The following is a 14,827-nucleotide window of genomic DNA, read 5'->3' as shown; positions in this document are numbered from 1 at the left end:
GAGGGGAAGTGTCAAAAACAAGGCTTACAACATTTGCAAAGTCCTTGCTCTGACCTCCCCTGTTCCACAGCCAAGTGGAGACAAGGTGTTCCCCCACCCACACTCCTAAGTGTTTTCATTCACACATCCCATGTGCATCAGCCTGTGGGTTAGCCATTATCACCGCCCACAATTCTCCTGTTGAGCAAAGCTGATCGGATGGTTATAGCCATTCCCAGCTAACTTCAGGTCAGAGAACAACCACAGAAATCCTCACAGCAAAGTCCTTTGGACACCAAGATGGACAAACAAGGTTTATCCCAGAGTCCCCAGCTAACATCAGCTGTATGCTACCAACACACACCAAGCCCAGCACACAGCAAGCCCAAGACCCTGGACCGGACTTATTTCCTCCCTCACAGTCCCCCATGAAGCCAGCATGATTTCTCCAGGGTTTTGAGGAGTTGTTGCATAGGGAACTGGTGGTGCCAGTCTCAGCAGCACTGGTGAGAAATGGCTGCAGTGTCGGCAAACCAGCAGCTGGAAAGGATGGGTTCCTGCAGACCAGCGTGAGGCATGGTGGCAGTGAAGGTCTACCTGCCCACCCACTTGCTGACCCTAACACATAACTCCTACCACCACAAAAGACACCAAGCTGAAGACACAGAGGCAGAGAGGAGATGCAGGGGTTGCAGGGAGAAGGGGAAAAGCACTGCCTCAGCCTGGCCAGCCCCGCTGCCATGGGGAGGGCTCAGGCTGGCACTATCGCTGCTCCACTGCTGCTCACTCGCAGTTTGTATCATGGGCAATTAAACCCTTCCTGTGCATGGAGATGGGATGTAATAGTCTGAATATTCAGCCTCGATTCAGCCTTGATTCATGTCATCGAGGCATGAAGAGGTCCTTGAAGCGTATTGCCCCTGGTCACCCACAACCACTGAATTCTGAGAAATGGTCTCCATTTCATAACATGTAAAGAGCAGGCAGATTTCACATCAGCCTTTTAGGGGAGATGGTAGGACTGCTTCATCTGGGGCTGCAGGAAATATATGGAACAGATTCTACTGAAAAAACAAAACAAAACAAAACAGAAGCTTTGCTGAAAATAAATTAAAATTGTCAAAATCTAAAATGAATTACCTCAACCTCATTATTTCATTCAGAAACTTTTTTTCTTTGGTAACCTAACAAAACATTTTGCTTTACCCTTGATTCACTTTGCTTTACCCTTTGATTCACTTCATTTTGACTTTTATTTTTAAATACTCATTTTAATGCTTTACAAATAGGACATAATTTATCACAGTGTGAAAAGCAAATCAAAACAACCCGATGATACTAAACGTAAATGTTTTGATTGTCCCTAAACCAATTTTCCCTCAAAAATGCTTAAGAATTTCAGCTGTTTGTCCCAGGTGGGAAAGGAGAGCGAGACCCTTCCCCCTGTGATGCTGCTTTTTGCTCTAGACCAGAAACCCTGGGCTCTGACCAGCTCTTTGACTCAGCTCTCACACACCTGAAATATCCAGACCTCTCCTCTGGAGAGATCTAAAGCCTTCAGTTCAGATAAATCAACTCTGCCTTAAAAATAATTCAGCCCATCAAGTGACAACTATTGGTATAGCTCAGAGTCTATATCTTTCAAATTTGACACAATAGTGCTTTCCCTTTCACTTGGAAGAATCAATTTAATGAAGTTCAGAGCACAGATCAGTACCTGAACCAAACACGTGCTTCCTGGCCTGTCCAGACACACACACACACCTCTGTATGGAGAAGCAGGGCCATTGGGGAACTGCAGAGCAACTCCCTCAGCTAACACGCTTGCCATGGAGATGGCTGCATCCACGCTCTTCTTCACAAGATGCGGCTGCATGTGGCAGCTCTAAGCCTGAGCCCACATCTCCCAGGCACGTCCATACCAATGTGTGATGGGCAGGGTTGCATTCCCACCACCCAGCCACGTCCACACCTGTGCATCATGGAAAAAGCCTCTTTTAATGCCCTGCCAGAGGGCAAAGCTCCTACCACACAGAGAGAGCTGCTAGCTGCCAGGGCAGGGGACATCCTTCCAGCCTGGTCCAGGCGCCAGTAAGGAGAGTCTCCTGGTGACTGGAAAACTGTTGTCATGCTCTATTAACAAGCAGAAACCCAGTTGCTGGCAGATACTGCTGGAAAGGGAGACCAGGAGCAGCTGCTGTGGTCATGAGCTGTGTTAAAAAGGTTTTCTGTGAGTAAGAGTGAGGAATTACGAGTGACAATGCTCGTCACTCGATTGGGCATGGCGAGCACAGTGGCTACTCAGGAAGTGCCTACAATAAGCATCATTCCTGGGCTGCCTGCAAGGGGTCAGGGCAAAAAACCCCTTTGCATTCAGCCTGGCTGAAGAAATGTGAGATTTCTCCAAAGGCTGGCATGTGATGAATGTGGGATTGAGCCACTCCTGCCAGCAGAAGGCTGGAAATTGAAGAAGTTTACAAGAGCTGCTTACTTAATTATGAATGTCAATTTATCCCGTGTTGCCCGAGGGCCGGAGGCTGCCGGAGCTGTGGGCTGTGCGTGGGCACCTGTGTGCCAGGACTAACACTGCAGATTAAGAAACCTGACCGAGCACAGCCACCTTCCCCATTTAGTGTCGGACTAGAACACAGATGTTAATTAACTTCAGGGCTTTGCTCTCCAGAAATGCCTCTGAAGAAAAGTGCTTTTCCCGCCCCAGGAGGCCGCTGTCCAGATTTTTGTATTTTATTTAGCTCCAAATTTTAGAGGCAAAACCCCTGCTTTTTGTTCATTTTCCCTGATAACAGACTCCTTGTGCTTTCTGCACAACAAACAGCCTATAAATAAAATACCGACATGGATGTCACACAGAAAACATCTAGAAGGGATTAGTGTATGTTCTGGATAATAAAAGGAGCTGGTTGAATTATTCGTAGTGAATAAATCAGCCGTTTCCAAGTTTGGGAGCAGACCCTGAAACTTGCAGAAGCTCTTGGGATATGTTCAGGATGGGAGTAACTCATGTATTTCATTAGACCTTCTGTTGCAGTTTGTGATTTGTCCTGCAAATCACACACGATTGGTGCTATTCCTCAGCGGCCTTGTGATTTTTAATTTATATTTTTTTTTTAAGGCAATGACAAGCGATGGCTACAGGACAGCCACTGCCCTTCTCTGTGTACCTGACTTCACCGCCACACAAACAGCTATGTGAGGCACAGTCACTCTCCTAGCACCTGGGCTCACAGTAATGGGTTCAGGTGACCATTCCTGAACATGAAGGAATCGAGAGATATGAGCACTCTCCAAGCAAATCAGTATATGGGAAGACATTATAAATGCACCGTCAGCTCCAGCGGCACTGAGCCATCACTCAGGCATGGGAACTAATGGCCAGAAAAGTGCTGGGGCTCTTAGTGAGCAATACCCATTTCCCAACATTTTAAACTTCTACAATATGTATCTTTACCAGGGACCAAAACCTGACCCAGCTCATTACACGAGTGCACATCCTGTGCGACTTCACTAGATTTACGCTGATGCCTGACTCTCACTGCACACTGGCCAGGCCAAGAAGAGCACACAGTCCTTGGCAGAGCATTGCGGCATGCTTCAGGCATTGCAATCCACTCTAGGAGTGGGTGCATCTGGGCTACTGCCTCCTAGACAGATGATTTGTGGAGCATTTTAAAGTCCTTTCAGTTGAGAAGTACTGTGCAACCACTGGAGTCTATTATTAACAGGGAAGAAGAGGGGGGGAGGTAACAGATTTCCTTTACCTATAGGCTTATCTTGTGCTCCAGAGCAACACATTCAAGCATCTTAAAAAGTGTGCCGTTTTCATTTCATTTCCTTCCTTCTTATTCCAAAGCAGCTAAAGTTAAATATAATCAAGACTTAAGTGTTCCTCAGAGCCAGACAATTATTACCGGTCTCGGTTTCCTGATCTATTAAGAAGAAATGAAGATATTAACCCAAGCCTTGCAGCAGGACATGAGGGCTGTAGCCCAAGGCTTCCCACTGTGGCACCCACACTAACTGCCTTCTGACCAAGCACAGCCACCATTCCTCAGGACGCGGCTCCGCTTCCCTGGGGAGATGCCTCAAATCGCCTAAGGGCTCCCCGCAAGGCTGGTTTAGCCCTGCATGGCTTCTGCAGAGCCTAGCTCCTCTCTTGGGGATCTTTGCCCCTGCTGCTGGGATAGCTCAGCCGTTCCCAAGCAGCTGCCAGCTTGCTGCACACTCTGATAACGTGGCATCGATGGGGATTTTACTCAAAGAGCCATGATTCAGCGGCTCGGCCACCCACAGCTCTGAGCGGGGAGGGAGCAACCCTTGGAAGAGGGTTGTGCAGACAGTCACTGCCTCCCAGCCCTGCTAAGCCATCCCTGCACTGAAAGCACCCACGAGCAAAGACAAAGCACCACAGGTCCCCAAGCTGGCTTTGTCACAGCAGCCCCTTCCTCACCGCTACTCCTTGTCAGCTTTAACTTTGAAAGCCAAACCTCCCTCCCTGGCTCCTTGGGATTTACATGAAAGCAGTCAGTGGGGAGTTCTCTTCATTCATGCTGGCTTATACTTCTAAATTATAAAGTGTGTCAAATGAGGATTTAATTTATATTTAACAAGACAACGTTTGTAAATTAATTATTCACCAGCTGATAACGAATAAACACTTCCCCCTTCCCTCCCTCCCTCCCCCTTTTTCACAGTGTTTTCACAAATGCACCATACATGCAAATCTATTAAATCTATTCTGCAATACTCCAGACGTGGGAAAATAGGTCTTCATCCTTAATTTTGTTAGTGTGTTGCATGGTAACTAATGCAGCCAGGCACAGCATTGTGAGTTTAATGGTGCACAATAACTCCTTCGTAAAGAGGGAAGGGGGCAACATTCAACACGTGTATTTGACTTATCACCACCCTTCTTTGGCTTCCAGTCTCCTGCTCACAGGGAGAGCTAAGAAAATAATTTGCTGTAATAATGGAGGCAGGAGTTTAGCCCTACCCCCTGGAAAACACAGACACTTCAGAGGCAGCAGAACCTGGTCCCTGGTGAATGATAGAGGCCAATTTTGCTCTTTCCATCTTTATTATCGTTAAGTAATGAGATCGAGGTGGTGGGCAATCCCAGCAGAAAAGCTGTCATCAAGTTTTGCTACAGAATTTGGCACAGAAGGGCATCTCCTTGCACGTACCAAAGAGAGGAGTCTCCAGCATCTAAACTAGCCCTGGCTGCACTGCCTCTGATCCCAGACACATGAAGCAGGTAACCAATGCAGGTCCTGGATGAGCAGCATGTCTCAATTCACTTTGGCCAGGAGGCTACCAAAGTGTTTGGGCTGTGTTCTCCGTGTTCAACTCCGAAGCTCATGCTTGGTTTTGCGCAAGAAAAAGAAAAGGACGTTCAGCTCTGACCTCTGGGAGGAATCTGAGAAACTCTGGGCAGGACTTGCTCCATCCCCAAGCTCAGAACAGAAGCACTTTTTCCACTCACAGCCATATTGGCTCTCATGGACACTTCTTGGACATCCACAGAACTGAAAGACACTCAGCCCCAGTAGCTGGCAACCTCTTTACTTCTACAGCATCATTTCCTGAGAGTTAAGCATCCCTAAAGGAAGGTGATCCAGAAGTCTAGGTGCCCTTGACACTAGTGAAAGCTATAATCTATAGCAATAAAGCCATTACAGAACAAAACCAGGAGCAAATCCCTCCAGCAAACAACCAGTCAGCAACAAATTTGAACCCAAAGTCTCCTCCATTGGTCCCTGCTGCTGCAGGCCTCCCTAGTGCCTCCTCCCGCAAACATGTTCAGAGAACCAAGGTGGGTCTTTGCGCCAGGCTCAGCTTAGTGATAAGCCAAGGACACCTAAATACTGTCTGTGTTAATGGGAATCTAATTGGGCATCCAGATCCACAACACAGCTTGGAAAGCTGTGGCGCTGTGGGTGATAACTCATTTGGCTTGAGGTGCGGCTGGCTGGCACCCAGCAGCAGCAGGTGACTCTGGAAGGGCTTGTGGCCGAGCGCATCCTTTCCCTGATGGTGTACACGCAGCTTTCCACGACCCCAAGAAGCACCAAGTGTCCAATTCCACCCAAAGACAACAGGTTCATGGGGATGGGAAGGAAATTACAGGTTACTGCCACATTTTGGTTGGCAGAGCACAGAGGGTCCTTTCTCCAGGGAAGAGAGAATGTAAAAGTCACTCAACGACCTAAATGGGAAACAAGGCTGCCATTCTGGTCTACAAAAGATACCAGGAAATCTCTTTATATTTCTTCCCCCTCCAAACCTGCCAGCCTTCTGTTGACTCCTGAATGCTAATGTTATTTATGACAAGTGATTGATGAGGGGGATGCAGAATTCACACCCAGCACAGGGCATTTTCAAATCACCTATTCATTGTTAAGGACCAGAATCAGTTTTGTATCCTGACATGATTTATTATTTGGAGGTTGAGCGGCGGCTATACAGGGCCAGCTTCCAAGCCCTGACAGAGCATCACCAGGCTGAAGGCAGCCGTGAACAGTTAACCCTTTGAGGGATGAGTAGAAGATCACAGGACACCAGTACTCAAACTACATTGCTACTACATTGGAGCCTTCTATTCCACCGGCATGTCAGGCCACCCTATAACCTTCAGCTTCAGGTGCACAGACCGTGCCAGTCCAAGCTAATAACTGCAGTAATGTTGCTATATTTCTTAAAAGCAGGACTAGGTTTTAATCTTCTCCAGAGCCTGGCTATGTGAAAGAGAAATATTTACGTAAGACACTGTCATCGCAATGCACCTAAAAGAGATTAATGGGACATTTCCCCTACAGTGGACCTTCCAGCCTGCACGAGCCTCTGTATCTGCAGCAGAGAGAAATCTCACCATGGGCTCAGGAGAGATCTAGCTCCAGGTCAAATTCTGGTTCCCTTCCCTCAGAAATGTGCATTTCCTCAGGTTGCATATGGGAAAAGGGAAAGATCAGGTACATGGGACAGGCCTGACAGCTGGAAGAAGGCAGAGCTTCTCAGGTTAGGAGAAGCTATACAAAAAGGGACAAAGTGGGAATGACATGTCCTCAGCAAAGACAATCTGTATCATACATTTGATGCCAGCCTGCCAGCAGCTGGCACGGCCCACAGAATGACTTAATTCATTGCATCAGCATGGAAAAGGCAAACAAACACAAAACAAGTGGGTAAAGCAGCCAAGTCCAGAGGTGACACTGTGGCAGCTTTGTCACAGCCCCTTCTCTTGCTTCAGGAGATGCTATAGGAGGATGCAGCCTCTCTCATGAGCATGAGGAGGTATTCAGAGTACAGATAGCAGAAAGCTGCCATCCAAGGCTACAAGACCTGGGTCTAGCTGTCCTCAGTACCTTTAATATCAGCCCAGCATTTCAGGGAGAAAGGTTTTAAAGCTCAAGGGCATCACAGATTCAAGCTTGGCAAGTTACCTAAGGGGATGAGGAAGGGGAGATGTCCATACAGAATCTACTTGTGGAGTCATATGGAGGTGTCTTCAGATCACTGGTGACTGCTGGGACCCAGCAGGGACCACTGGACTTGTAGCATCTGGGCACTTTGGAGGGACAGTGCAGCCACTTGTGACTGATGCCACACAAACCCTCAACTGTCTCTACACCAAGTAGTTTCCTCCTTTGCCTGAGCAGCTCCTTGCCATGATTCCCACAAATGGCAATGCTTTCCTCAGGTGGGAAGGCTGCAGATGGGTAGAGTAGCCCCATGGCAGCAGCTTCCCCAGCAGAGCCCTGCACGTGTAGGCAATTCCAAGTGCCAGTCTTGCCTTCACACTCCTGGCTTGCATTATGTGCACTGGGACACACTGGGATCCTGTGCAGTCATGGAGCCCCACTTCATGAAGTATAGAATATTCTCCTGACTCTTAGAAAGAGCTAAACATATGGGTTGAGCTGCTCTCAGGAACGGTCAGGACTGTCTTCAGCAGAGGTCTCCCATATGATTCTCTGGTGTCTAGTAAGGGTTGAGTCACACAACAGTTTTTCCCCCTTGGTGGGGATGGCTGTTGTCACTACCTTGCATCCCGTTTTCACAAAAATACTGGAGATGGCCTGAAGCTCCTACACTTGTAGCCATATATGGTTGGTAATAGCCCAGTGGATCTAAAATACTGAAAGACTGGGATGGACGTATGTACGTTCTCACATACCCATCACCATGGTATAAGCTGTTTCTTAGGAAACCAGAATAGCAGCAGTGCCTGGTATCTCCATTTAGGAAAAGAGAAGTCTTGGATGCAAGGCTGGATTTTATAAGCCAGTCTCTACTCCACTCTCTGCTACCACCTCCATGGTTCTGCGGTGCTCCCGAGATATGGAGGTGAACAGAGCTTCCAACAGGGGTGGAAAGGGGTAAAGTAATGGATGAGACAGAAGGAATGAGGATGTGCATTATGGTTTTGCCTAGTTTTCTTGGCATATCCTTGGACAAAGCAGACGGAACAGCCATCTATAACATTAACTCTTATGCTCTATCTCCAGGCACAGCAATGGCTGAGGAGGTGAGTACACCCAGCTCCAGCACCCTTCACTGCTGATCTTACATCGCTGTGGCTTCATGTCCACACACCCACATGGGGTGAAGGAGCCTGCAGCATCTGCTGGCAGCCAGGGATGACATCCACATGGTTTGCACTGTGGTTCTCCTCCCAGAAACTGCGCCCACAGAAACAATGAAAGAATTTTTTTTGCCTTGAGGCCATCCCTGCTGGGCCTCCTGATGGTGCCCTCAACACGCAAACGAGTGCCCAGCCAAGGGCCCATCTGGCGGCTCGAGAGCCGGCACACTGCTTGGAGGCACATGCTTAGCAGTGGCGGGTCAGAAGGGTTGCTTCAAAATGCTTTTTGGAGTGAAAGTGGTACTGCAACTACGATGCCATTCCTCCATCCCCAGAGGCGTTTGTTCAGTGGAAATTTTCTACTTGGGAAACTAAAATAACATGCTCATCCCGAGAACTTTCTTTTTTTGGTTTAAGGGGGCTGGTTTTGTTTCTGCTCCGTTTTGCATTGAGAGAAACAAGAAAAGCCAAATTGTCCTGGCTGTACCTGTCCTTTGTCCTCTCCACACCACTGTCCAGTGGACCAAAGAAGTCTTTTAAAACCTGACAGCAGTCAGGTTTGTTTCTTGCTAGAAAATTGGAAAAAGTGACTTCAAAGGAAAAATAATAATGGAAGTTCCCTGTGAAAAATAAAGAATCAACAGTTGCTGCCCAGCCTGGAGGCTCTTCAGACCAAAGAGCATCTCTATTGAGTGTTTCCACAGCTCCTGGTACAGCAGGGTCCTGAGCCATGAGCAGAAACCATCACATTCATGGTGGCATTAAACTAAGGTGCTGCATACTTGAAGGTACCGAAGTTTCACACCATCAGACCACAGAAACCACTTCCAGGTACCTATTTCAGTCCTCCTGGGAAGCACGCTGCTCCCCCTCCCAGCCACCACTGCACTGGCTCAACCAGGGTGGTGCAACTTGCCCCAGGCATCCTGGTGCCTGCACGCTTCCCAGGCAGGAACAGCCAGAGCGACCAGGTAGAGATGACTGTCCACACATTGCCAGTGGAGACCAAAGAGCATCATCATCCTTCTCCCCAAACTTGTGAGCTTGGTAGTGTTGCTGAGCTCACCAAGGGCACTTGAGGACCTCGCTCCTAACCAGGGATGGCTGTCAAGCCTTTCTAGCTCAAGCTATCAGCCGGTCAGAGCACCTCTTCCCGAGGGAAGGGAAGCAAATCCACCTCTTCTTATGACAACACCACCTTCACACCATGTCTAGCCAGCATGACACAAGCTGCCAGCAGCGCTGGGCCAGCTACTTCCCACACTCTCAGTTGTTGTGATACCGTGACCCAGAAGCAATGACACTACTCACCATCTGGATGACAGACACCGGCCCAATGCTGTTCACGTAGATATCCACATCGATAAACGTGGGCTTGACTGTAAAGAAAACAGAATAGGTATGGATGAATTTGGGCCATTTGTGAAGGGGTGAGGACCAGGAGAGCACCTGGGATCAGAGTGGCTCAATCTTATAAGAAATCCCAGCTATAGCAGCCACAAAAGCACGGAAAACACAAGATGCAGCCTTGCCAGGTCACCACTCGTGGCCATGGGGAGCTTCAGGGGACACTTACTGCCAATGTCGGGCCTCAGCTTGTTGTCATAGTTCTTCAGCAGCGAGTTGAGGATCTGTGTGGCATCAGTCTCCTGTGCTTTGGGGGTGAGGACCCAGGTTTTATTGATGCTGAGGTAATCATAATCATATTCCTCTGTGCTCTCACACCTGGAGCAGAGAGACAAAAGGAAAGAGGCATTGCTGTGGCATCTCTCTGGTGCTCTGTGGGAGTAGGGGCACAGCTGGATTTCAGAGATACTAAAGGAGGTCAGGGATCTCCCAACCACACTGCTAGGAAGACACAACTCACTGGGCACCTTTTCTCACTTCAGGGTCCCCAGACATTCAGGGACCTTGCCACCAGCAGTCAGGATTAGCAGGCATGAGGTGCTCCACACCCTCCCCAGCTCCCTTTGGAGACACGCTACTCATCACGAAATGTGGGAACCAGACCCTGCCCTCCCCTGCCACGTTCCTGCCCATCCCACTCCTCATCCTCTGCTGTCAGCAGCTCCTGGAGCTGCCTGTTCACTCCAAATACCTCCCCTGCCTGCTGCTTGCACCTGAAGTAGGCTTCCTCTGAGGAACATTTTTGGGGGGCAAGGCAGTTACAATAAAAGCATTTCAGAGAAGAGAGGTCCTAAAACTACCAAGCAGGAAGCATGCCCATCTGGCTTGCCAGGAACCCAGCCAGCTGCCCTGCACAGATCCTGGGAAATTAAAGCCTTCTGCAAACTCCTCTGCCCTCAGGCCAAGACCTGCCATAACCCGGTCCCTGTACTCACCGACTCTTCCTCCCCAGCCTTTGGTGCAAGTTCCCATTTAAAGATGCTCCATGTTCCTGATCTTCCAGTTCCAAGCCAGGCAAGGAAAGCTTGCATCCTCCTTTGGACATCATCTACTAAGAAAGAGCTTCTCCCACTACCTTTCAAATCCCTAAGCCTTTCACACCCCTCCGTTTTCTTAAAGGAGTTTTCCTAAACCCTCTAATTAAATTAGGTCCACATGGTCACCCAGGGAAATTCTAACCACCTGCTGCTGCTCTGGGCAGCTCATTCACAAGATTGTCCCTGGAACAAACAGCCATATGCAGGAGAGGATGCCGAGCAATCCCACAGCCGGCACACCCCCCTCGATGTCTGTCATGCCAGCGTGTCACCTGCTTCTGTGCCAGAAAGGGTCTCAACAGCGGGAGCTGCCACTAAGTTGACACTTCCCAGCTGGAGCCTCGCAGCTCTGAGGTGCAATCAGGCACCACGGATACACATCTCCCTTCCGCGCCTGGGGAGGCAGAGCCTGGCAAAGGTACTTGAAAGAGGAAAAAAGCATTCAATTGACACGTTGCAGTTAATTTATCAGATGCTCCTCTTTTAAAACCCCGAATAAAACTTGCTTTCACAATCACTTTGAAATTCGTTGCATCTCCCCAACTTTCAGGCACTGGGATGGGTCCCCCGACAAGGGCTGGGCTGCGTGCAGCTGGCTGCCTGCCGCCGCACGTTAGGAACTGGCACATCAGCTCCTTGTTCCCTGTCCGACTGCGCTGCACTTCCTAACGATGCTTAAGGAGTCTTAAGCAAGGCTGTCAGGATGTGCTTCCCGATCCGAGCAGCGGCAGCGCGGGCTCGCCTGGCTGTCGTGCTGTGGCGTGCCTTCGAAATGCAGCCGTGCAGACACCTCGGTGGCATCCAGGAGGCACAGGGGACCACCGCTGTGCCCAACCAAAAGCTGGCCAGAGGGGCTGGCTCTCCTCCTGTGGGGCACAAAGAGTCTTAGCCCTCAGCTCAGGGCAGGGGAAAGCAATCCTAACTGCTTTCCCTTGCTGCTGGTGGTTTGGGTGATGCAGGCTGCCTCTAGCTTTCAGCTACACTGAAACCTCACCTCAGTGTTCCCTTGACCCTACCTGAAGTCAGCCCAAGGCAGGTCACCTGGCAGCACTGAGCTCTCTGTGTCCCCCTGCCCAGCCAAAATCCAGTTCTTGCAAGCCATAAGGCCACAGCAGAGTGTGGAACAAACCTCTGGGGTGAGCAAAATCAGGCTGGTTCCTCTGACCTCAGCCCCCTGGCTTTCCCCCTGTTTAGTGTCACTGGTTAACATCCTGAGGCTTGAGGCAGCATTTCCAGGGAGTCACATCCTTATTATAGATGCAGTGACACTACCAAAAATATGCTTTTTGCTAATGCAGCTAATCCTGGAGTACTAAACCACACTAAGCCATCTTAGCATAAGCAAGCCAGCTTTTGATGGAGAAAATATGCTTTTGCTGGATATCTGTACACACATAGACACACCAGCTCTTACTGGTCAGGAGTGTAACCCTCATGCCACCCTATGCAAGCCTTTGCCTCCTCTCCAGTCTTTTTTCCCAGTGGCCCCACTTCAAATCAAGAAGGGAATTGTCCAAGAGCTATTGCAGAGGAGAGGAATTAAGGTGACATGTGCATGTCCCCCCACAGCTGCTAATGGAGATGTCACACTGCAAACCTGCAGCAACGCCCTGTGAACACTTTCTGGCCTGGCGGCTCCAGCTCCACGCACAAAGCGACTGTCTCAGTGACAGGGGACAGCCAGTTCGCATACGTCTCTGTGGAGCCAGGAGGAAAGTCAGAGCCATGTTTCCTCACCTCTGCCTGTTGAAATATAGAAACATCTGCCTCACAGCACTGCTGTGCCTGGCCACAGGGCTGGGACGCAGCCATGAGCGTGGGCAGGGGTGGGCAGGGGGGATGACGGCAGGGCAGAGCTGGGGACACTGCAAGGAAACCCCTGGTCTGACAGACGCAGTCGGGGCTGTGGCAGCTCCTGCTGGTGCCCAGAGCAGGAGGCCTTCATGGCTGGGAGGTGTCCTTTCCAGTGTGCTCACGTATATGGATGGGGTTGGACAGCCCTCCTTGGGCAACCCTTGGCGTTACAGTAGTACAGTCCTCTGCCTTGCCTTCCTAATTCTGTTTTACTCAAGCAGACACCTTTTTGCTGAGGTTTCCAAGCACAGTGATGGTCAAAGTAAAAGCCACTCGAAGAGCTGGTGGCTGGCTCCCTCCTCCAGTGCCCAAACTGTCTGACAAGGTTTTCCTTGGCAGGAGGACGGGAAGAGCAACATGTGCCACCAGCCCTCAAAGACACTTCAGCTCCTAGCCTGATAGGGCAGCTGATGGTGCTTGACCATGATGCATACCCACTACTGTTTTCAGCCTGGTGTGTTAACCAAGTCTGAGACCAGTAAAATTTTGTATGGAGACCTGCACCCGCTGGGGAGGTGACACACACCCTCTCAACCATCTCTAACCCTGAGGCAGGAACTTCCTGGAGCAGATGCAGATACCAGGGCTGTGTTTGTCCAGACCCTCTGCAAATGCAGCTCAAAGCCTTCCCTGCTTCCAAGAAACAGACAGCAACAAAATGCCAGAGCAACATTTCCCTTGGTTGAAAAGCACTGTGGTCAATCCTAATTACCACATGCTAATGTGTCCTTCTAGCCACCCATCCCACTGCCTCCAAGGGCTATAGGCATGGAGGACATTCAGGCAAATTAAATTAGAAGCAGACAGAGGACATAAGGACAGAGGGCTCACTAAACTGTACCCTACCCATTTCACATGTCTTCGTACCTCTCCTTTCACAGTATGCTCCACGAAGCACCAATGGTCAAGTCTGCACAGTTTCAACCTTCTGCCAAGCCCAGCTTTCTGGTGGTGTAATGCTGTCCAGGGATCCTGCTGTCAGGGCTCAGAGTTGGGTGCCTTGGTCCCAGCTGAGGCATTGCCCTGGGAAATGCTGGTGAATTAGGCTTTGTGGTGGTGGGGGGGCATCTGGGGAGTGCTGAGTCACCTGGAACAAAGCATCCAGCGTGCTCCAGCACCATGGTATGGGTCTTGCAGCTTGTGTTGGGAAAAGAGCTCACACATACATGGCACTTGAACTGGGCTGCTCACCCCAGCACCTACCATAAAGCGTAGGGCAGGTGAGAGTCACCCCCTGCAAGCTGCAGCCAGGAAAAATGCAGTGAATGCAGAGTAAGACCCTAATATAAATTTCTCCTTTTCTCCTTCTTCTCCCACAGGCTTCCTCTCCTGCTCCATCCTCTCCCAACATGCACAGACACTGCTCCTGGCAAAGGGGGGCTCGGGGAAGAGGTAGACATGAGGGACTGGGCAAAAGGGGAGCTGGGCCAGCTACGGGGTACATCTTCCAGCTCAAGGGCATGTGAATACGACCTAACTGCTCCTCCATGTGATCTTACAGCTTGCGACTCACCCTCTCAAAATGCAGTGCTGGTGGCAGTGCGGTGCAGAGATGGCCAGGGCACAGGAACCGGGACCACCACAGACCCCCTGCTTGGCCCTCAAATGCTCCCGGGCACCAAGGTGCTGGCGAGAAGCCGGGTGTCAGGGCAGGAGCTGTGGGGCAGCTCTCACTGCCTCCACCCTGTGAAGCCTGAGCCTCGGAGTACCGTGGCAGCGACGGACTTTCTGCCTGCCCCCGAGGTCGGGAAGCCTTGGCAGCGCAGACCGTTAGTAGCGGGATTCACGCTCCCCGTTCCTGACTCCATGTGTAATGGGATTTGATCGGCTTTAAGGCAGCTTATTCTGCCAATTAGCTTCAACCAGTAAAATCCCTCTTCCCCGGAGCCCAGGGGGCAACAATCTGCTGACAACATGTTCCTTCCCTGAATTAGCCATTAAATTCACCAGC

At 50.1% G+C, this 14,827-nt stretch overlaps 1 protein-coding gene across 1 annotated transcript in view; it reads right to left on the bottom strand.

Moving 5' to 3' along the window:
* The window catches only part of LOC104520422 (gamma-aminobutyric acid receptor subunit gamma-4), a 30,319-nt gene extending 15,635 nt beyond the window's left edge, over positions 1-14,684 (bottom strand). The window contains exons 1-4 of the mRNA XM_010162111.2: positions 14,586-14,684; positions 14,080-14,117; positions 10,155-10,303; positions 9,890-9,957 (exon numbers count right to left, since the gene is read on the bottom strand). Of these exons, the coding sequence (XP_010160413.2) occupies positions 9,890-9,957; positions 10,155-10,303; positions 14,080-14,117; positions 14,586-14,684 (354 nt within the window). The remainder of the gene's footprint in view (positions 1-9,889; positions 9,958-10,154; positions 10,304-14,079; positions 14,118-14,585) is intronic.
* Between the last annotated feature and the right edge of the window lie 143 nt (positions 14,685-14,827).

Source organism: Antrostomus carolinensis, unplaced genomic scaffold (assembly GCF_000700745.2).
Source record: "Antrostomus carolinensis isolate BGI_N321 unplaced genomic scaffold, ASM70074v2 scaffold5682, whole genome shotgun sequence".
Lineage (NCBI taxonomy): Eukaryota > Metazoa > Chordata > Aves > Caprimulgiformes > Caprimulgidae > Antrostomus > Antrostomus carolinensis.
The sequence above is the reverse complement of the archived record's forward strand: the minus strand, read 5'-3'. Positions and strand labels throughout refer to the sequence as shown.